Source organism: Sceloporus undulatus, chromosome 5 (genome assembly GCF_019175285.1).
Source record: "Sceloporus undulatus isolate JIND9_A2432 ecotype Alabama chromosome 5, SceUnd_v1.1, whole genome shotgun sequence".
NCBI classification, from domain to species: Eukaryota; Metazoa; Chordata; class Lepidosauria; order Squamata; family Phrynosomatidae; genus Sceloporus; species Sceloporus undulatus.
In genome coordinates, this window is record NC_056526.1 from 90301792 (window position 1) to 90326912 (window position 25121).

Here is a 25121-nt window from a genome sequence, read left to right on the forward strand (position 1 = left end):
GGCTGTAGCCTTCTCCCCTCTGCCAGCCCTATAGAAGGGACTATATAAGGAACTTCTCACCAAAACCCACCAGCTCAATATAACACCAACGCACCCATCCATGTGAAGCAGCTGGACATGATGAGGGCAGGACAGTCAGGGGTGTGTGAATCCATAGGTTACGACTCAGAGAAGTTGTTATAGGCACGGTACAGATGGCGTTAAAGCGCTGGGCTCACGCCATGCTAGGGTTATGGGACCGCGCAGCAACTGCACAGTCCCTAACTCTAGCACGTAGTGGCATGTCAGGTTGCATCAGTTACGTCACCACTGGCGCACTCAGACATAACTGGTGCAGCAGTTCTTTTTGCAGGTTCTTTTTCCTCTGCTGGGAAGCTGTGCAGTTTGCCAGCTGCGGCTTCCCTGCGGAGGAAAAAACGCTGCCGCTGCTCTGGACCTTCAAGCAGGTATGTACCAGGCCACAGTTAAAGGTGTGCAACCTATCCTTCTTCCTTGGCATCTCTGTGACTCAGACAAATGTGAGGCTAGCAAGCTATAAGAAGTAGGGAGTGGGAGGGTCAGTGTAAACAATTAAACCCCCTGCTCCAATATGTCATACAAGAATGACAGAATCAATCCAATGGACCAGAGGCAGGAGGCAGAAGCAGGAAGCAGACCAAGTCTCAAGACAATCCTTTCTGGATGGAACCAAAGATATGGGTCACCACTTGCAGGGCACAAAGCTCAGCAGCTCTCTAAGCAGTGCCAGGGGTAACTGAAAATTCAGTCTTCTATGACAGCAAGACTGAACAAAAGGGGAACAACAAGAGAGCTGTGTAATAACTAGACTATTTCTATTCACAAGATATATATATCAAGGTACATAATTACAAGAGACATCAATGATAGCCAATATATATCTGAAGAGTGGAGTGGTAACCAAAGAATGTGTGAACTAATGTGTGAAACAAGAAGACTTACCATGAAACTGAAAATGTGTTGAAATGACAGCTAAATAACAACTAATCGAAGATGAAGAGAGACCTCAATTCAAGAAAGAAAGCAGAAAGTCCAACACATGTGTAACAGTGGCCCAGAAAAACATAACCTATTATCAGCAGTGGTGTCACCAGGATTGCTTACTCTTTGGGAGAGGGGCTGCCAAGGGTCAGCCACCCTCATCACCACCTTGGCTCCCTCCCCAGGGGGAGAAATGGGGCTGTGGCAAAGCCATGAGGGGCATGCTCGCCCCTAGACCACAGGAGGAGAACCCCACCAGGCTGTTACACATCCTTTGGGGTGATTCCTTGCGCCTTGAGAGTGACACCACTAAATACCAGCAGAAGTCAGAAGTGGTTCACATTCACTCATTGTTGTTGTGTGCCTTCACATCATTTCTAACTTATGGCAAGTGAAAGGTGAACCTACCACAGAGTTTTCTTGGCATGATTTGTTCAGAGGGACGCTTAATTTTGCCTTCCTCTGAAGCTGAGAGTGTGACATGCCTACATTCACCCAGTGGGTTTCCAGGGATGGGCAGGAATGCAAACTCTGGCCTCCAGAGACATAATCCAACACTAAAATCATTGCACTGTGCTGGTTCAACTTAGTGTTTATAAATACTATAAGTGTATACATTTTTTTTTACCTCGAATGTATGACTTTGGTGGCGTAGCACTATTGTATTCAAAGTGCTCCAATACTGAAGTGTCCCGAGAAAAACAAAGTAATACCTAGAAAAAACAAAATATAATAATTAGAAACTGCTCAGGGAGTAAAATAATGTTTAACTGGAAGTAGACACTAAAGCTGGTATTTCATGCAGAATAAAATATGTTTAAATATGTAACATATGAAATCAATTAACTAGGATTAGATTTTTATCTCTAACAATAGTACTGGATACTTGGAAGAAAAAAATGTCCGTCCTATATAAGTACCGAACTATACTAGGTAAATGAATTTTCAGTCTTTGAACAGGATTGAGAAATTCAGGCAACAGTATCACTTATATTTTGCTGCTCAACTAGATGAAGGAAATCTGTAATTGATCTCTCAGTTTCCTGATTTTCTTTTTAAAAGCCACAAAGAAACTCAGATAGGATCAGGGCATAGTGACGGTAGGGAAAACCTGCAGAAAGGGTTAACCTAATTTCTTCTTCACGGTTTCACCAATGTAGGACTGCTGTTCCTCTTGCTAAGGCACACAGATACATAAAGAACTAATTTCCAAATGCACTTCTATCACTTGAAACTCTAGACAAAAGACTGGGCCTTTTTAGACAATTAATGCAACTCTGAGTAGGAAGCACAGTTTATCTTGCCTTCATTTCCCCCAGAATACTTTCAATGCCATGGTAATGTTTCACTGAGCATCATCTTTTCAGACAGCTCCTTTTTGTTTAATATTTGTATAAATACAGTTTTTTGATAATTATATTTGTCAAAGAAAAACAGAAATGTCTTGGGAAAATGTTCACGCTTTTGATAAAGGGCATAATAATTTTCTGGCTGAGATATGCCTTTACCTTCTTGAACAGCTTACTCTTTTGCAGATTTTTTCCCCCAGACAACAAAGTGCCTTATATCTTAAACATACACTTTTAAGTTAGCATTACATATCAGATTTTACTCCTGTCCAAACAGCTAAAATGTTGTACACTCAGTAAAGTAACAAACAGGAAAAAAATGAAACACCAATTTATCATAACGGAGGTGAATAAAAGTAGGAAATTAAAGTGTTGGCTACAATTCAGAGTATGGGTCTATACACTACTGTTTCCTGCTTGCCACTTAACTAAAAATCATCTGTTTCCTGCCACGTAGAAGCTAAATAAATCCTCTTGGCCTTCCATGGGAACACTGAGCCCATTCTTTCCAACAGTGAGCATAAACTGTGTTGAAACATCCCTGCAAGTAGAACCTTAGTAAACAACCAAGTCCTATAACTAAGAAAGTAGTGTTGGTGTTGTGAAAAGGTGGTTCTTTATCCACATTTCTATTGGAACATTTTTGTTAAGTTTTAACAAGAGATTGAAAGCAGTAAAAAGCTACCTCTCTTGTTAACAATATTGCATATTTCAGTTTTTTTTACAATTTTCTTTAATTCTTGTATACTTTTATGGGGCCTGGAGAGATAGCTGTAGTCAGGAATTTAAAATATAGAAGGCAATTTTATGTTTCCTTCAGAGCTGGTGCACACCCTCCTTCCATCTTTCTCTATTATTCATACAGTTATTAATGATAAATAAAAACAAGCCTTATGGTCCTGATAGCAAAAAGTGTATGCTTCCAACTTGTGTTAAGAACCTTATTCTGCCCAAAGACGAAACATGCTACTCATAAGCAGGTATAAGGGCTACTTCTTATTCTTATTTCTATTACTCCTGATATAGGGAGTTGAGGCAGCTAAATTTTTTTAAAAAACAGTACAAATTTAAAACAATACCAAAGCATTAATAATGTAGATACAAAGTTTAAAAACTATTAAACAATTTTAAAAAGTTAATTTACAATATATAATTTTACAATATACTAAAAACTTTATACAAACATTAAAATCTGAATTAGAAATGTTATATTTGGGGAAAAAATGATTTTGCTGATTAAGGTGAATGTGGAGAGATGGTTTGAGAGGGATGCAAGGTGAAACAGTGGACAGCCAAAATATTGATTGTGTGACTGAAGAGTTGGTCTTAGATGCAGCCCCCCACAGGGGGACCATTGCCGTTGCAATAATCTTTGAAAACTCCTGGAAAACAGGAGAAATCCCAGCAGATTGGAGGAGCGCAAACGTTGTCCCCCTCCTCAAAAACGGGAAAAAAGAGGATCCTAACAATTATTGTCCAGTTAGTCTGACATCTATACCAGGAAATATTCTAGAGCAGTTCATTAAACAGGGAGTCTGTGAACATCTAGAAAGCAATGCCATAATCACCAAAAGTCAACATGGGTTTCAGAGAGACAAGTCATGCCAGACAAATCTGATCTCTTTTTTTTAATAAAATTACCAGCTTGGTAGATGAAGAGAATGCTGTGGATATAGTATATCTTGATTTCAGTAAGGCTTTTGACAATGTTCCCCATGACATTCTTGCAAACAAGCTAGTAAAATGTGGGCTAGAGAAGGTAACTGTTACATGGATTTGTAACTGGTTGTCCGGCCAAACACAAAGGGCACTCAACAATGGCTCCTTTTCATCCTGGAGAGAAGTGACCAGTGGGGTGCCACAGGGTCCTGTCCTGGGCCCATTGATATTCAACATCTTTATTAATGACTTGGATGACAGAATTGGGGGCATACTTATCAAATTTGCAGATAACACCAAATTAGGAAGAGTAGCTAAGACCCCAGAGGACAGGATCAAGATTCAAAATAGCCTGAATTTTGACAAAATGAACTTCAACAGGGAGAAATGTAAGGTACTGCACTTAGGGCGGAAAAATGAAATGCACAGATATAGGATGGGGGACACCTGGATGAATGAAACTATGTGTGAAAGGGATCTAGGAGTCCAAGTAGACCACAACTTGAACATGAGTCAACAGTGCGATGTGGCAGCTAAAAAGGCCAATGCAATTTTACGCTGCATCAATAGAAATATAGTGTCTAGATCAGGGGTGCCTAACTTGGAAGGAGGCTGGGGCCAAAATTAAGCTCGACTAGTTGTTTGGGCTGACAATAGGTTTAGGACGGTGAAATGTAGGACATTCAAGCAACATGGAAAACATGACCAAATAAAAGCTGGAAGCATATAAATGTAAATCCATACTTCTTAGCCATGCTCAAAATGGAGGACATTGTGGAATCCCTCCTCCTGGACAGGAATAGAATTCTATGATTCTATGCTAGGTCAGTTTTTTCACCTCCTTAGGTAATGAATTAAACATAGAAACACAAACATACATCCCACATATTTTGTTTGCATACAGGTAAGTGAATTTGCATATTTATTCCTGCTCCCAACCCCCAGGGACTTTGAATATTTGAGATGAATTCATAGTATTATTAGCATTCCAAAGCTAACCAATTTAGAGCACAATATTTGGGCCTTCCATCCATCAGACCTGTCAACCAGTCACTCACTGGAAAATATTTACTGGGACTAATGCAAGTCAAGAAGCTTCTCTTGATTATGAAATTTATTTCTGGTAATTAAATATAAATATAAATATAAATATAAATATAAATATAAATATAAATATATTTATATATATTTATATATATAATTTATATATATATTTATATATATATGTGCCCCAGAATAATGTAACAGAATGAAAACATTAAACAAAATACTTATTTCAAAAGAACTAGGAACTACAAGAGGGACCTGCAGAAAAGTGATGCAATACATTCTGAATCAATTACTGTTGAGCATTTTAGCCAGATGCTGCCTTCCTCTACACCAGGAACACTGAAGCGTATGGTCCAGTGGACTTATTTGGAATTTTAAGGGAATTGTGGGCACTCTCAGAAAATGGCTGACATAATGGAGAGCACTTGTCTCTTTAAAAAAAATGGTTGCCACAGTGGGCCTAAAATGCCAAAAGGAAATGTAACATAGCCAGAAATGTTAGTACAAGGCAGAGGTGGAGTCTGGGTTTCAAAAAACAAAACTACTTTTTTGCATCCACTTTTCTCAGTTCCAACACCATTACCCCAAAAGGAAGCTAATGCAGTCCAGAGCTAAGTATACAAAAAAATACAAAGATTAGATGAGATGAGGTTCGGACCCTTAATTTCCAATTAAATATATGATTCTTAGAAATTCCATAAAGCATACACTTTACAAAAGCAAATTAGTGATGGTCCTAATGTACATGATACACATCAACACCTACCCAGGTAAATCATGCATACATATATATTGCACAGGGACACCACAGATTTGACAGACACAACATAGGAACCCATAACCCACACCCATACACCTAAAAACACATACACATCAAAACACACCACACAGACAAACAGAACCCAGAGCTTGCTCTCTATGGCTAGTGAGCAAACTCAGTTTTCACTAATCTGTTCTGGAAGTTCCTCAACACCAGTTACAGTTGTTTTACATGCCATTTTTAAAAGATTTCTGTTGATACCTCTATTCCTGTGTATGACCAGTGCGCTTTTGGCTAAATAAGGATTAAGCTTTGAAGAAGAGTTTTCTTTAAATGTACAGAATAAATTACCAATTAGTCAAGATGAATTCTGCTACATGCTTTTTAATTAATGATTGCAATCATATACACCACATAGAAGTCAGAATGAATATTTTGCTAATTTCTTGGTCATACTACACTAACAGGGCTCTACAGATCAGTCCATCCTCTAAAGAATTTTCAACCTTCAGAAGGTTTAAATTTGTTTTATTTAACTACAAATAACAGAATGACAAGCCCACCACAACAGCTGTAACTAATTGGGTTGAAAGTATCATGAAAATGAGAATCTTCTCCCATGACATTTATATTGACACTGCAATCAAATGCACATTAGGAGATTTGCAACTGTAACGAGCTTCCAGTTTAACAGATTTAAAAGAAGTAACATTGACAATCCCAAACAATTAGATGACTTCTCTTTAATAGAAGCAAAGATAAATACATGGGCATTTGTTGATGTAGACTAAGGTGTTCAGAGTGGGACCCACAGGTTGCATGAAGCCCATAGGACCATTTTATAGCCCACAATACCTATGCAGTCAAAACAAAATCTCCCCCGATGAGTTCTAGAGGATGCGGGGATACTTTTCCTGGACTACAAATGGCCCTTCGGAGGTACAAAAAAACGATTAATGCCCACATGTTCCCCCAGAAGGCATTAGACATATTTGAGAGCAAAATGTTTTGTTTATTTTTATTTATTTCATTTTATTTCTGTGCTGCCTTTCTCCTAGAAAAGGACCCAAAGTGGCTCACAGATAAAAGAGATGCAAGAGATGACCTGAGAGACCAATGGGACCCCTTAACCCCAGACAGTTGCTCACTGATTTAGATTTACACTACCACATCCAAAGTGCTCAGGGTGTGAAACAGTATCATATAAATATAAAAAGACAATACTACCTGAGCAAAGTAGTATTGGGGAAAATGGGACCATGGGTAATTAATCTGAACAGTATTCATTATCTATTAAACTTTCACATATATCCGAGAGCCCCTTCCATAACTCTTAAGTCAAGGTTGGAGAAAATGTGGCCTATGGCTACATATTTCCCCCTCCAGGTAATTTCTGTAGCCCTCTGAGATTTCCCATGCCTATCCTACTCAAAAAAATTGGGGAAGGGGTCAATACAAATTTTACTGGGAAATGGGTGATAATGCCTCCTAAAACTGTGCTTTGCCTTTTCTGAGCCTTCTTCACATTTTTAGACCCAAATAGAGCTCTCCCACACTCCACAAAAGGAAAGTCCTTTAATCTAGAAAGTGCACCATAAGCACAACAGAAAATGTCCACTGGTCTTTGACCTTGCTCTGAATAGCAACTGCCTAAGTATTTTTCAGGAGAAATTAACTGAGGCACAGAAACATCTAGCATCTCAAAATGCAACCTTTCCCAGAAGGCATACAAAATGTTTGATCTAGTTCTTTGAAAGGTCCTAGATCAATAATTTGGGGCCATCCTAGTGAAATCCATCATTCCAAATACAGATCTTGCTTCATCCCATAGAGTTGAAATTCAACAGCAATTTAAAGGTGACCGAACTTATCCAGTTAGACTGTGACAACTACTCATCTTCAAATTTACTGGGTCAAATATTGTCTATTTTACATGTTAGCAAGTCCAGAGGCACAGATGAGTTATTTATTTCTTATTAAACAGTGATTGATGGATTCATTCAATTGTATCAGAAATCTACCTAGACTGCAACTCAATAACATTTATTCAGAGATAAGCTCTACTGAACTTAATAGAATTCATTGCTGAGTAGACTTGCATAGATTTGTGCTGTTAGTTTGCTTAGAACAACTGGTATATTAACCCTTTTATTAGGTATGCAAGGTACATGAAACAATTGTCCCCTATATTACATGTCACTTTGTACACTAATTGCCACAACAATAATAATTACTTACCTGATATAAATAATCCTCAAACACAAAATAGTAGTCATCATTGCTGGCTGTCAGCTTCACATCCTGTAATCAAAAAATCACAATTTAAAGCTGAGAGGCATGCGTTCCACCTGGAAATCTCCTGTAGTAAGCACAACAGAGCAGCACTGTAATGCTATATCATTAATTACTATTCCTACGCATACTAGATAACTCCAACACAGAAAATTAGGCTTTTATATCCTGATAATTGAGCGTGTCACTTCCAATTAGCATTTATCAATGGGAATTTCTCCTATTTTATTGTGATGCGAAATGAAATTTATCTTACAAATTATAACATTTTAATCATACTCCTTAGCTACCACAAATTGCAGTTCACAGACATCCACTCAAAGAATCACAGTTACAGATCACCAATCTCCTTTTTATAGTCTCTGTATAACCCACACATTTGGGAGACTGTAGACCTCACCTGAAGCTGGAAGAAGTGTGTATGTCACATAAGGATCACTGGCAACACTGCTCTGCCAAAAGTTGCATCCTGCTGGAGCTTATTCTCAACTCTATATTGGCAAATGAAGGCAAAAAATTGAGACCATGTAGATGTCTTGCAGGTATTTGGGATCAAAAAGTCACGGAGTGACATTGACAATTGACATATCTGTTGCTATTGCTGAATGACTTTTCACATTCCTCAGTAAAGACTATAAGACAATAGAAGATCAACTGTAGCAACCATACACTTTGCCAGACACTGCAAAGAGAAAGAATATCCATTTTGAAAGAACACTCTGATATATCAACAGACAAGAAGATTTACAAAAGTGGTGGTGTAGTCAATTTAAAAGGCTAATAATGCCTTATGTACTTTAAGAGAGTATAATATTCTGTTTGTCAAAGACTGACATAGCATGAAGAAAGAGAAGACAATGGAACCACTACCATCAGGAGAAAAGAGATACTGTATCTGACCTAATGGAACATGAGATAAAGCAGGTGCAAATGCAATGCACACAGTTTACTTGTCCTCTTAATCGGAGTGATGGTGACCAGAAAGGCTGCCTTCATTGACATCAAGTGCAAGAGTGTGGTAGCAAAGCATTCTTTCCCAGTTATGAAAGGACAATCAACATGTTCCAGGCTGGAAGTGACTAAGTGAGTAGGAGTACATATTAAGGAGTCCTTGAAAATAGCTCATGATTGTAGTTAAGATGAACCAAGAAGCAAAGTGCTGAATACACAGGGAGTACTTCAGATTACGATTTAGGAAGAGTATAACAATCCCTTTCCTTCATGGAAGGAAAGAAGCAAGGATGTAGGAAACAGAATCTTGTTGTAGTTGAAAGAAACTGAAGAGAGAAATTTTTTCAAAGATTTCCTTTTTCGCCCATGAGATTCTCTTGTGGAGGGCTCTCTAGAAGTACATAAGACATTCATCACCTTAGGACACACAATGAATGTGTATCTACCAGGTAGCATTCTTCTCTTTCTTGACTATTATTAGGCCTGGACACAGTGGAAAGCGTTAGGTAATTTTACGTGGCCATCAGGAGAAGAGGAGTAAACCACAGTACCATGGTCACCACAGTCAAGTTCACATTGTCTAGACAGAGCTTTCATGATTGCTCTCAGTATAAGAGAAATGGAGGATAGGCATAAAAACAGACACCTTCCCACTGTAAATATGTCCTCTAAGAAACCATGGATCTGAGAGAATCAGTTGCACTAGGCATTGCTGAGCACTGGTACAGAATCCACTGCATCAGGCACTACCCGGTGGCACTGTTGGAGTGCCCTGTTGATAAAAAAAAGCATGGCAATGGCATTTTGCCAAAAGCATCTCCTTCTATGTAATCATCACTCAGAATGTGAACTGCCAACTGTCCAAATTTCTCAAGAATAGCAATGCATCCAAAGCTATACAGTGTGCGAGACAGAAAAGCACCTGGCTGGGTGCCCTCTTTCTTGTTGGTGTAGCACACTGTTGTGTTGTCTGTGACTACTTAATAACACAGCTGGAAATGAATTGAATGAACTCCCAAAATGTTTGTATTTCTGCCAAAAGTTTTAGGGTGTTGATGTGGCTTCTCAAATCTGCAGTTGACCAATTGCCTTGGATGCTAGGATGGCCAAAATGAACTCCCCATCCAGATTCTAAGGCACCAATGGTGACAATCACTGAGATCCCATATGAGCAAAGCTCTGTATCATCGGTTAGATTCTAATTAGCATCAACCAGCCAAGCAGAGAGTGGACATGAGTTGGTATTCTGAATCTCACTTTGAGGTTGTCAAATTATGAGTGGAAAATTCAGAGGAACAATTTCTGGAGGGCTCACATATGAAGACATACAGAATACTACCACCATTGATCCAGTGAGACCTAGAAGCACCACAATAATTTCTGACAAACAAACAAACAAAAAAGGTTTTGGACCAAATTTGTATGACTGCAGCTATCAGTGAGAGATCCCTGTCTTGTAGGAGAAAAACTGTGCTTGGCCGTAAAATCCCAAGAATAACTACAACTTATATGGCTTGTGTTGAAACAAAAAGAAACAAAATGGCAATTGATAATAATGAATTTAAACCATCAGGATTATCTGATGGCCATCTGTCGGTTATGCTTTGATTGAAATTTCCTGCATGTCAGGGGGGTTGGACTGGATGGTCCTTGTGATCTCTAACAGCGCTATGATTCTATGATCTGGGTAGAAGATGAGCATGATTTGGAAGTTTAGTCTTTACTGACAAAACTAGTCAAAGACACCATAGAGGATAATAGAGGGAATAAATGATGACCGCTGGAATGCAGGCCAAGATACTGTGAACAATGGAGTATAGGAAGCATTATTGGTAAAATAGATGTCCAAAGTAAAATTTGTGGATTTGTCAGTACTGAAACAAGTGTTGAGGCATGGACAAAAGCAATATTGGTTGAGTAATGGTCAGCTGTGTATCAGAAGTCACCCGTGTCTCAGATGATACATGACTGTAAGGAAAAGTGAGCTACTTCAATTGAGCTTGACACTAGAAGAGGGATGTGCCCTAGCTAAATGATACTGAAGTGATCTAAGAGTAACTACAATGCTTACAGTAGAATATATCCCAATAATGCCATAACCAGGCATGGTACTAGATGTCATCAGTATCAAGGTATTCATGGTAATTTCTCCTTTGGCACTCTAGAGAGCACCTCCCTCAAGCATAAGAAAGAGTTCTCATACAATAGCAATCATGAACATTTTTTGTAAGCCTTATATCCAGCATCCAGACAGAGAGAAATATGAATAGTAATGATCTGGTGAGATTGTCACTGGTGCTGAGGACTATACTTGGACTAAGCTTCTATTTTAGTGAACTGATCTAGTATTTAGTTCTACAATATTTTAAATAAATAATATAAAATAAAAATGATGCCAAACAACCTGAACTGTAATACTAATATAAATAAAACAATGATAAAAAGTTTAAAACCAATTCAACTATCATATCAAAATACATCTGTTAAAATTATCATTTGTTTTAAAATATGTACTGTTTTAAATTTAAAACTATGAAAGCATTTAAAACGACAACAATGAGGAAAAACACACACGCATGCGGACATACACAGACAGACACACACAGGCACCTAATTAAAAGCCCATAGAATTGGTATTGAAGTGTGATCTCGATATCCACATGTTTATCCTTTTCTTCTTCTTTTCCCTTCAGTGTCCCCATCAGTACTGAGAACTGCTGTTTATCTTTCTAAGTTTAGGAGCTGAATTGTGGGATAACCTGTCCCTTGCTTCCATTCTCCATTTATGCTGTCTATTATTGCCCTAAAGAAGGGCCATAACATCCTTTGGTAGTGAACCAGTGCAAATAATACCAAGTCAGAGCCAGTTTTTGCAGTGATTGCAGATGAATGCCTACATCCAACTGCCCTGATGCCGGGTCATCAACAATTTAGCTGAAGGTGACAGGCATCAGCTAATAGACATACCGGTAGTTTTTGAAGCCCTACAGCAGACAAAGGTATCTGGAGAGAATATTAGTTCCTGTGAAAGAACAGTGTAAAGGGTAACTTCTCTACCCATTTGCTTTTGAGTGGTAAAGAAGGAAAGCTCAAAAGTCTCAAACTGTGGGTTTCTTTTAAGCATAGTGGGCACAGAAACTGACCGTCTGAAAGAGAGACTAACTCCATAAGCAACACATCTCTTAAACATAAGATTTGAACCCACCACTCCATTACAGAAATAAGGACACAGCTGAATGATAGACTACAATAACTTTCTACTCTTGGAGGGACAAAGAACTGAGAACAAACTATGGAAATACTGACAATAACAGAATCTTTAGACAGATTCAGATACTGTACTAAAAAACTGAGAGTCTGTCCAGAATGCTGCTAAACTAATGGGTGAAAAGGAACTGAGGCGAACTGGAGAGAAAACAAAATTAAACGCTCAATAGGAAGCACAAAAGTTCCACACATGCATTCTGGCCCAGCTCTAGAACTTTCCAAAAAGGTCTGAGCAAGAAAATTCCACAGGTGTGAGTTACACAGAGGCCATGAATATGAAACACAGGAATCTGTTTAAAAAGCAGCCACAGGGGTTCAGGAGTAGGAGAGGGACACAATGAGATCAGGGAATCAACATGGGATGAAAGGTTAGACCAGAAATAGGGAGAATGCAGCATGTGAGCTGCATGAGGTCCTTCAATTCCAGTTTTGTGTCCCCTGCCCCCTGAATCCCCTCACCAGTCCACCAAAGCCCCTCAATTTTATTTTTAAAATTTGGCATGATTTTCACACATTTTGTTGTTGTTGTTGTTAGCTACCCTCGAATTGGTTCCGACTCATGGCAACCCTGTGGATGAGACATCTCTAGGAATCCCTGTCTTCCACTGCCTTGCCCACATCCTGCACGCCACTGCCTATAACCCCCCTGATTGAGTCTATCTATCTAGTTTGTGGTCTTTCTTCTACCTTCTCCCTTTCCTAGCATTATTGTTTTTTTCTAGTGATCTGTGCCTTCTCATTATGTGGCCAAAGTACAATGGTTTCAACTTGATCATCTTAGCTTCCAAGGAAAGCCCTGGTCTGATCTGTCCAAGAACCCATTTGTTTGTTTACTTGGCTGTCCATGGTATCCTAAGTACTCTTCTCCAGCAGTACATTTCAAATGAGTTGACTTTCTTTCTGTCTGTTGCCTTCACTGTCCAGCTCTCACATCCATACATGGTAACTGGGAATACAATGGCCTGAACAATTCTGACTTTAGTGCTCAGTTTATGTCTTTGCTCTTCAGTATCGTTGCCACTTTTTTCATAGCTGCCTTTCCTAGTCTTCTTATTTGTTCACTGCAGTCTCCATTCTGGTCAATGTTTGATCCTAGATATGTGAATTCTTCAACTATTTCAACTTACTCATTGTCTAGATTGAATTTTTGAATTTGTAGATTTAATTTCACACATATATCACCTTAAAATTTCACCCAGAACTCTCCCAAATCATTGCAAACATGCAAGAACATCCTTCCCAATTTGCCTTCAAAACCCTCATCTCTCCAAAAATATTTTCTCTTCTCTCTGTTTCTTCTTCAAAATGATGACAGGAAATGATTTGATGTCATTCCTGGTCACCATTTAGAAGGAGAAACGAGGAAAAACAAGTTATTTGTGAACACTTGGATAGATATGGCACACAGTTGCTCACCCCTAGATTAGACTCTCTACACCAGGGACTTAGCCGGGGGGGGGGGGGTTCTTGGGGTCTGGACCCCCCCTTCTGTTAGATAAAATGAATGGTGTGTGCTGCCACACCGCCACACCCAAGTCCCATTATAATGGTGGCATTTAGTCTGGATTCCCCCTTCCCAAAATCCTGGCTACGTCCCTGTCTACACTTGTTAATATATAAATCAAAATTACTCACTTTATAAATCAGACTGTCCACCAAAAGATCATGTTGTATCACATTAGACTTCAGCTGCTCATAGTACAAAATATCCTAGAATGATATAAACAGGAATAAGTCATATAAATTATCAAGTGGTAATTCAAACAAGCAACACAAATCAAAATCTAACAGTTTTGCTTAATTTGATTTTAAAGCAACAAAAGCTGAAAGGAGATGGGTGGGGAGAACAGCATTCAAACAGTTGCTCACCCCTGAGTTCACACAATATATCTGGCCATTATCTAAAAAATACTGTTGATTATAACCCATTAAAAATATTGAACTATACTTTAAGTATTAATTTTCAAAAAAGACACACAAGACTTCTTTTTCTGACATATACACTCGGATCATGGATTAGGCAGTGTTACTACAAGTCCTCACATAATATAGACCTCAGAGTTAATTAATGCCGTCATGGAATTTGACCCCTTCCTGCCCCTGAGAAACTAAGTTTTGGCTCCAACAATTTTAACTAATTTCAACCCAGTATCATTACTGAGCACAATAAGGAAGTGAGGGCCAGGGTTTGCACAGTTCCATACAGTGCTGGATGATACTGTTTGAACTCATTCCTACCAGGCATCTGGACTTGTACAGAGCTGGGGAAAAGTTTGGTCATTCCAGCGAGTTATTCCAAGTAACAGATGAAGCAGGAGTGATCCTGCCCCCCCCCAAGACCTCTCAACACTTTTAACATCATCAATCATGGTATCTTGTTTTGTTCTCTTGCTATAATTAGGGTACCTTAGAGCTCCATTTTGTTCCTCATACTTTTTAACATCCGTATAAAATCATCAGAAGTCATCCCAAATTCTGGCTCATGTGTAACAAATGTGCAGATAATGTGCACTTTTATCTTTCTTTTTCTATACAGTACAAACTCCTGGAAAGCTATGGAAATGCTACAAGAGTGTCCAGAAGCATCTCTTGGACAGATAATGCCAAGAAACAAAAGTGTAATCCAGAAAGAGAAATTTACTCTTCTGGATTACAGAAATACTGGAATAAATAAATACACATTCTGAGCATATAACAGAAGACGATAATACTAAATTAGGAAACAAAACCTGCAAAGAAAAAGGAATTATAGCTTACTGAAAAACCTTCAATGGGGAGGATACTGGATAGCAACAGTTCATTTTCCAAAACTAAGAACATCACTGATCTTCTGAACAATGTGTACACAGCCATAATCTGTTCTTCACAAACAATTTCAAAACAAATTGGCTAAAAGCAGCCTCTGGCCAAGTAAAATCTAGAAGTAACAGTACCACCATAAACACAGCTCACATGGATCCTGTCAAGAAGACACAAGCCTCAGTTGGAAAATAAAATTAATGATTTGGCATTCATATGTCCAGACTGTAGTATAGTTCTGTCAGTAGTCACTGGTGGTTATTCAACATAAAGAGGGGCAAGCAGGAAATATAAGAGTAATTTGATTCCCCTTTTAAGACACAGCTTATGAAAACATAATACTGTAGTTGTAAAATACACACTTCAGAACTGTGTTTATTGTACTTATGCTTTTTCCATAAACATAATTTGTTCTATTTTAAGATTTTAAGAGTTGAAGATAGACAATGTATATTATTCTACAGATGGCAGAAAATGCAATGCATTGAACAGCACAAAGAATGAAACTTCTTTCTAATGAAAGGGAAGTGAATAAGGCCCATTTGGAATATATACGGCATGCAGACTATTCTCATGAAGATGTAAGAAAAAAGTTACGATTGGAGCTAAAACCTTGGTTCTGCAATTTAAAAACTTTAAGACAAATTTATTAGCCTGTCATGCAAATTAAAATGCCAAGGTCTAGAGGGAAGGCATAAACATTATGACAATTCTACACAGTATAATAGAAAAAAACCTCAATAGTGAAATATTAATCTGACTTCCGGTAGCAGGGGGAAAGTAACACAAGAAAGCAAAGAGACCCAACATAATGTCATAGAAGTCTTATAATTAGTCTTTCGACTCTTGGAACGTTGGCCAAAAACATAATCTCTGTGGAAAGTTTTTCTTGCCTTAGAAGAGCATTTCTATCTATCAATCCGAAACTTTACACTGTCATTTCCTGAGTCACTTCCTGGGCCCTGTTCCATGTCAATAGCCATATCTGATCAAAGTCTCTGTTTGCATGCTCTTCCTTCCCATCACCATTCCCTTCTCTTTTTAGTGTGCAATGACTTGTCTTAGAAATCCTCAGCTAAATGTAGCTTATTGTTGCAGTGAAAAAACAGTTTCTAGGCTGAATTGCAGCTCATCAACACAGGAGGAAGGAAAAGATTGTTTGGAGGGTGCAGGGTTCATTTATATCTCAACCATAGAAAGAAGAGAAACATTCTCAATATGATGAACCCAAAACTTACAATAAGATCTTTCACAGCGGAAGGTAGACCTTCAGGTTTACAGAATCCATATATTTAACACACACACACACACACACACACACACACACATATACACACACCCTAAAATACTAGCTATCAGTATTTGATGAAAAGCACTGTCTGGAAATAGGAACAGACAATTGCAAAATAGTGGTTTATTGTGCAAAGCTATTTATCAACCAAACCCATGAGCCATACATTGAGCTGAATTGCATATATTAGTAGAAATCCATATACAAGTTACTGAAGATCAGAGATTCTAAATCAGAAGAAAAATCAAAGTCTTTTTAAAATAAACCTGCCACCACATACAATTTACCTTCCACTTAATCTTGCCATAGATGCTAAGGACTTTCTTCAGAAAAATTTGTTGGCTCAAAAATTGTTTTCTCCACTAGTTATAAAAGTGATCATTAATTTGGAAGCTTTTTGTTTCAAAGGAGATTTAGCAGCCATCATCAGTATAATGAGGAAATAGATGAATTGTTCTATTTTGAACTCAACTGGGAGACAGATAAATATGATGGCAAAACACACCCCTTGTTTACTTCTCCCATCTGTCTTTGCATTGTCCAACAGGAAAATATGAATTGGTACAATGAATTAACTGTTCAGCATGACTTTCTTGTCTCCTTCATTGCATGACTGAGAGTTTTTTAGGGAAAAGCAATAAGTAGACCAAGAATAAGCAATATGTTTATTCTAAATCCAGAAAGGTTTGCACTGTTTCTCTGTGTTGAAGTTGTTAACACATTAAGCTCTCTTACAGAGTCAAATTGTGGGCCCATTCAGCCTAGCATTACCAAATAGAGCCACTCTAGGACATCTTTCCAAGCCTGCTCTATTAGTAAGAAATACACAGGGAATGAGCTTCAAATCTTCTAAATATAAAGGATATGATCCATCAGTGATCAACATCCTCTTCCTTAATAATGACAATTTTATGACTGTTTTGTTTCTGTTGCTCCATTTGTATTTATTACTTTTCTAATGTTGCATTTCTTACTTTCCATCTATACTCATTACTTTTGTGTCATCTTTTTAATTAATTAATAATATAAGACAAATCTAAAAAATTTTTTGAAGCAAACATTCAATTAATACACCTAAAATCATGTGTGAATCCTTCCATACAGCTTATTTGTACAATAACATTATAATGTTAAAAAAAAACTTGTTTGCTGAAAACCTAAATTTACCCTTCACACTACCACAAAATCCATTTGTAATTTCCTAGCCAGATGATTTACACCAGTGGTTTCAATGTCATTTTCTTTTCAATATCATAAGGCAACAAGGTTGAAAACCTGTTATTTTTTTATTGAAATATTTATTATTTGTCCATCACTTGAAGGTCAGTTTTTATTATCAATTTCAGGCTGATGAAGCACAGCAAGCATGATTATAAATAAATTACAGCATAGAATATTAACCCCAAAAAGTCCTTCAGGATGACCATGCCCTATGAGGAGCGACTTAAGGAGCTGAGCATGTTTAGCCTGCAGAAGGCAAGGTTAAGAGGGGAGATGACTGCCCTGCTTAAATATTTGAAAAAGGTGTCAAAGGATAAAGCAAGATTATTTTCTGCTACTCCAGAGACTAGGACACAGAGCAATGGATTCAAATGACAGGAAAAGAGATTCCATGTAAATATTAGGAAGAAGTTGCTGACATTAAGAGTGGAATATGCTGCCTTGAAGTGTGGTGGAGTCTCCTTCTTTGGAGGTTTTTAAAGGCTATCTGTCAGGAATGCTTTGATTGTGTATTCCTCCATGGCAGGGAGCTGGACCAAATCTCTTCCAGTTCTATAATTCTAGTTGGTCTACAGAACTGTGAAAATGAACATCTCACCTCATCAAATCTCCAGAAACTAATTTTCAATTATTTATTACCATGACAAATATCTTGTTACAGATTTTCTTTTTAATAACTTTAAAATATTCAGGACACTGAATTATATTAATTCGTTAACAGTAAATCCATAGTTCATTTGCATGAATTCTATTTTCCCCAGCAATTACAAACAACAATTCACCTTAAGGTCGTCATAAATTGGAAACGACTTGGAGAAGGTTTCGGGGGCAGAGTCTGGAGCCCCATCAGCCAGAGGGGGCCGGGGCCGGGGCCCGAGTCTTGGAGCCTCCATCCTCAGGCCCAGCATCCGGAACAGAGCCTCTGGGCACTGAGACCAAAGTCCCTGTCTTGGCACTAGTGCTGACTCCCTCTGGCCGACGGGGCTCCAAAACCAAGCCCCATCAGCTGGAGGGAGCCAGTGACAATGCCAGTGCCAGTGCAGGGACTTCAGTCTCGCCCAGGGGCTCTGTTCCAGCTGTTGAGTCTGGTGATGGAGACTCCAAGACTCAAGTCCAAGCCCTGGAACTCTCTGCCTCAAAGGTAGGGAGGGAGGGAGAAGGAGGAGGGACTTCAGTCCAATTCTCCCTAATGGCAGTGCAGCAAGCCGGGGGGGGGGCAGTAGGGGGGGAGGAGGCAGGTAGAGAAGGAAGGAGCACGAGGAAGGAAGAGGCGGAGAAGGAGGGAGGGAGGAAGAGGATGGAAGCAAAAGCAGCTCGGATAGAGAAGAGGAGGAGAAGGAGGAAGGCTGCATTTCCACAGAGAGGGCTTTGCATGCCCCCTGTGGCACACATGCCATAGGTTCACCACCACTGATTTAGGCTATGAATCAGGTGAAATAAATTAAATATTTGAGAATTATATATTCAGAAACAGCCTCTTGGAATATGAATCAATTAACTATAAAATTACAAGCCTATAGATCAGCTTAAGGTATTTTGAGCTTTGCTACAGCTAAAGGAGGAAATCTGACAAATCCTGCCATATCTGTCTATAAAACTCCAGTGGGGCAAATGCTCTATGGGGCAGAGGTCCCTATGGGGCAGAAATCTCGGATACATCCAAACTGTGAAGTTTAGAGCTCCCTCAGTATGATTTTGAAGAACCCTGTTGGGTTTATCCGAAGATATATTATTTTCCATTGTCACTTTAGACACCAATATATTGAGTACTAAGAGGCAAATTAAGAAAACCATATATAACAGATGAACAACACTATCTAAATGTTATGTCATTCATTTGTTCTGCTGCTGTCTCGTCTGAAATCAACCTGGCAGCAGAAACAAATTCTGTACAAAACATGGTACAAAACACTGGGGGAGGGGTGTACTGGGTAACACCCCAGAAGGCAGGGTGACACAACAGAAGAGTGTGTGACAACTGGTCAGTCCCCTGCCCCTCATAAAGCCTTCCTGGGGCCTTGGGCCCACTCTCCAGGCCGTCGCAGGGCTTTCTGGACCAATGCCCAGGCATGTCACTCACTCTCCAGGCTACAGCAGAGCTTTCTGGGCCGGTGCGGTGCTTTCTGAGCTGGTGCGGGGCCGCACATGCTCCTGTGAGGGGTGCACGTTGGAAGCCCCCCCCAAAAAAAAAAAAACCACACACACCAGATGACACAAAGTTGAGGTACGCCACTGGTACAAAGCATGGTAAGGTAAGTTGTTAAATTTCGAAGTTTGTACATTTTTGACTTTTTGACAACAAAGAACAAAACTTGTTGGACAAGACCAATATCTAATTTAGACAATGAAGAGCTAAAGGATAGAGGTCTCTTAAGTTCTCATGGTGCCCCTTCTGCTTCTGCGTGAACTGGGTGGGACTTCCAGAGACCATTTAACTTAGCTGCCATCACTCATTGATTTCAATCCCCCTTGCACAGCAGTGCAAAGCAACGTTGTTGGGGTTCCACTTGTACAGTGCTTCCTACCTCTGACGCTACACAAACTTTCTTTCCCTGCAACCTTGGTGAGGACAGGAAACTATTAAAGGAGGGTGGAAGAGGAGATCTACTGTCAAAAGAAAGGCTTTATTCTAACCAAGACATCTACATTAGCAAAAGGTATCTCTCTTCATGAAGGGAAATCTTCTCTTCAGGCCCACTTAGAAAAGTTACAAGTTACAGAATATTGTAACTGGTATTTTCATTTGCACAACATTTGCATAATCATTTGATATTATGAGACAACTGAATAAACACAGATGAATGTATGCAGTATCTGTTAAGATTAACAAACTGGATGACCTTTTCATATGGCTACTGATAGCATCCCCTGAGCAGAGCTGCATTCAGACTGCAAACCAGTGTAAAGGGGAAGGGAAGTAATATATGCCAATTTTGTTATATTTGTGATATAAATTATAATTAACTTATTCATACTGAAGTTTCAAAAAATAAACTACATCTTCAAACAAAGCCACCCACTAACATTTCATCATACAGAAATGCATATCAATTCATAAATTTAAAAACTAGTGGATTTTAAATACAGTGACATTGACATTCAGACTAAGACTAGATACATGGTGGCTCACAGCTTGTGAATCACCCACTACTGTGCAATCCATATCATGAATCAAAGACCTGATCTTGAAAAATATCCTTTTTTCCTACCAGGAAAAGATTTTTAGTCTACATACAAACTTCCAGAAAAGCCCTAATTCTTCAAGGCTCAAGAATAGATAGAACAGAACAGTATACTTAACACAGTTTTTTTCCTGCCAGAGGAAGGTTTTTAGTGTATGAATAAACATTCAGGAAAAACACATTGTTCTTCAAGATATATACAGCATATCTGGTTCATTCAGAATTCTGATATTATTTTCAGTGGATGGAAATATTCCATCTTTTTCAGCATGAATGCACTTTGAACTACTGTACTATTAGACACAAAAAAAATCTTTAATAAGTCTTTACAGAAATATATTTCTTCAAACTCATTTTCCAATACATCCTCAACATGTCTTTTGAGTCAGCTTTCAAATACCTGAACCAATCCATAGTATAAACACATTAACACTTTGTTTATCCTGTATCCATGTAAACAATCTATTTTTATAATGCTGTTCTGAACTACAGATTGGCAGCTGTATCTGATTTTCATGAAACACAGATTGTTTCAAATCAGAATTTCTCTGAAATAAGCATATTTGGATGCTCACACACTTCTCAAAAGCCTCTCTCATATCAGATTCTAACAAGAAAAGCTATCTTTCCAAATCAAATTTAGAGGCTCATAAAACACCAGGCTTGTCATTCTAGAGAAGGAGGAATTGAAAATTGCATCCATTAAGAAAATGCAACAAAAAACAAAACAAAACAAAACAAAACAAAAGGTAGCTCAAACTATAATGCCATTTCATACAGCAAAAGGGAGACTTTTGGGGAGAAACCATCCGTAATTGCATGACTGAAACAGAATAAATTCTACTTTTGTTTCAGTTGTATCTACAACATTATAAGGTAAATAAGAATATTTTAATTTTTGAACAAGAAATATATGCAGATAATTTACACAAAGAAATCACCTTCATAAGTCATTTGGGGTACTACTGTAGATAATCCAACATTAAAACCTTCTCTCCACATTCTCCTCCTCCTCCAGATCTCACTGCCCACAAATGCCCCATTTAATTCCACTTCCTTCCCTTCACAATCCAATGATAAAATCTCGTCTCTCCGAAGTGAGGTGTCTGGTGGAGGAGGATGGGGAGAGGAGGTTTTAACATTGGATTGAGAAAGGAAGAGAAATGGGGTTTGGTGGTCAGAAAGATCGAGGGGAAGGGAGAGACAAGGTTTTAACATCAGATTCAGAAGGGAAGGAAGTGGAGGGAAATGGGGTTTGATGGTCAGAAAGATCCAGAGGAGGAGATGGAGGAGGAGGAGTGGGATTTTAACATCAGAAGGTTAGTCACCTCTTTCTCCCACACTTCTGACTCAGCAGCTCTTTCAGAGATCATTGCCAAGGCACAGATAGTGGAGAAGGAAGGTGACACTTCTTTCAGGACATTTCTAAGCAATGCTAGTGTACTGGCCCATATGTAAGTCAACCCAAGATTTTAGGGTAAATTTTGAGGCATATGTTCATCAACTAATAATTAAGTATCCGTCCCTAACCTCCCTGTAAAAATGGAGGCTTGCACATACTCAAGCCCTATAGGCTTGAATGGGGCTCGTGCGCGCACGCACAGGGGCACACCCCATTAAAAATAGCGGAGGTCACCCCCCTACAGATTTCCAAGGTCATGGATCTGAGATCCGCGAGTTAGGAGGGTTGACTGTATATACAGTATATCACAATCATGATCATAAATAAATATATTGCACTTTGATTATTTGCATTGGATTAGTATCTCCAGATAGCATTATTAATATCTCTAGATGTAGTTAAACTGAGATTGAGAGAATAACATGTTGCCTAATTCCCGCCTGTGAATTTATGATGATGTGGTATTTGAGCCCAATGCTTTGAGAAGAGAATACATACTTTATATATAAACAAAGTAAGATATGCTACAATATGCTATCAGACTACAGACTGAGACCTCTTGTGGTATACAGTTCAAGGAAGAAATAAGGTCCTAAGAATTGTGGAATGTGACATGACATGCATGACACAAGTAAATTCATTATCTTCTGAAAGAAGTCAGCAGCTGTGATAGCTGATCTGTTGTTTTGTTGTTGTTGTTTTTTTTGATAAATGCTAATCTCCTGCAAGTCTTCCTTCTCCATCATCTCCAACCGATGTGAGTAGAACAGCTGACAATTTATGTGAATAATGATTCCCTGTTCATAGCTGTAAGACAGCAGAGATTTGTTGTATTCCATTCTACTTTAAAAAAACAATTCATTTAGGAGTAGTAAGAAATGCACAGATCCTCACACAAAGAACAGACTGCATGTAAATTCACGAAAATCTTTCCATCATCTTCCATGTAAAATATTATTGAACATATAATAGGATGCATTTTCAAAGCACTCAAAGGGAACAAAGCAATTCAAAATACTGTAGTGAGAAACACTATTAGACAAACAGAAATGCACAGGTATGTATCTTGCAAGGTAAGCAAATCCAGCATAATGCTTAACTCTAAAACCAAGCATTGACAAAGTTTATATATTAGATGCAAAGTAACTTACACATCCATATTTTTAATCCACTTCTCCTACTTACCTCAGGTTGACTAGAAATATTCAAAATCAGTGCCCACAATTCAGCTCGTAGAGAAGTTGGACATCCTTGGCGGACATACTGTTGAGCTGCTGCACTATCCTGCCCTAGCAGAACTACAAGAAATGTAAGTATTATTATTATTATACACAGCCTGCATTAAATTCTATTAGCATTTCATTTCATTGTGTTTCTTCAAACTAAATGCCAAAAATGATAATTGGTTATGTAGTGCTTTGATTATGTACTTCTGCATGGCAGGGTTGAATTGGAGGGCCCCTGTGGACTCTTGTAACTTCTAACTGCAACTCACAAACTTGGTGATTCCCAATTGTCTAGATTTGTACTTACAGAATTGTACTGAACTAACACGCAGAAAGCCAGCAGAGTCTCTCTCATTAATATTAAATTTATGTAGTAAATTACTCCTTTAATCAATTTTTTAACTTAATTTCTTAACCAAAAATATAAACAACACATACACATAAAACTGAGAGAGTACTTTTACTCACACTCTAATATTAACCTTTCTTCTTATGTAGACTAACAAAACACAATGTAAGAATGTGTTAAAGCCAGTATCAAACCCTTTGGTTTCCAAGTTAAACCTACATCTAGTTTTTAGTCCCAACAAAAACAGATTCATTGAATCAACAGAACTTACCATATATACACATGTATAAGTTGGGGGGGGGGGATTAACAAAAATTTATATATGGGACAGTGTTGAAATAGGGATCTAGTATGAAGGCAGTGACAAAAGGCAGAAATGAGAAGCCCCTTTTGGCATGCAGGGCAAAGAAGCAATGCTCCCACTCCTTCCTCGTCTTTTTTCCTTTTTCTCTGGCTTGAGTGGCATTGGGAAGCAATGCTGGGGACCTTGAAAATGTGGTACATATGCCATTTTAGGTGCTTGAGGTGAAACAGAGCACTGTAGAGCAATGGTGGCCATTTTTAATAGGGGCTTACTGTATAAGCCTCTCTGCAGAGAGACGACCAAGCCACATGAGGCTTATACAGTAAGCCCCCATTAAAATGGCTGCAGCTGCTCTGCTCCACATCAAACAACAAAAGTGGTGGGCACACCACATTTTCAGGCTCCTCCCCATTGCTGAACACAATTTGTGACAAAAAAGAAGGTAAGGAAGGAGGGAGGACTGTCTTTCTTTCAGTTTGAGCAAGTTGGGGTAATGAGGTGGGACCGCTGCTTCCATGTCAAGAGGGGCTTCTGACCTCTGCCTTTTCACTGTCTTTGCGCTGGGTTCCTAATAGAAGATTGTTTTTCTTGTTCTTCTCCCCGACCCTGTTTTACAGGACACTTTCTCATTTCCCCCCTCATTTATATCCCTTTCTTAATCTGTATTTGTATAGATGTATGCATGTTAAGATCAGCAATGCCATTTATGCTCCCATAATGATAAATAAATAAATAAATAAGCTTTATTTATATACCGCCCTTCGAAACATCAGGGCGGTTAACAACAAACATTCAATACAATTTTTAAAAACAATATCATTAAAACAATAAAAGAACTTGTGCCAGATCACAAACAGCTAACAGGGAACTAACAGAGAGGGGGAGAGGACTCTCAGGGCAAAGAATCAGGGGTAAGCCTGCTTGAAAAGGAACGTTTTTAGCCCCTTCTTAAATTGGGCCAGGGAGGTTGCTGAACGGAGCTCGATGGGCAGCGAGTTCCAGAGGGTGGGGGCCAAGATA

General features: G+C 38.7%; 1 protein-coding gene across 2 annotated transcripts in view; it reads right to left on the reverse strand.

The window, feature by feature from the left end:
* TBC1D19 (TBC1 domain family member 19) overlaps window positions 1-25121 on the reverse strand; it is a 75573-nt gene that overhangs the window by 13531 nt on the left and 36921 nt on the right. For both annotated transcript variants that reach the window (XM_042467120.1, XM_042467119.1), the window contains 4 exons: window positions 23408-23520; window positions 13963-14037; window positions 8056-8118; window positions 1628-1712 (listed from right to left, as the gene is read on the reverse strand). In XM_042467120.1, coding sequence (XP_042323054.1) covers window positions 1628-1712; window positions 8056-8118; window positions 13963-14037; window positions 23408-23520 — 336 coding nt within the window. The remainder of the gene's footprint in view (window positions 1-1627; window positions 1713-8055; window positions 8119-13962; window positions 14038-23407; window positions 23521-25121) is intronic.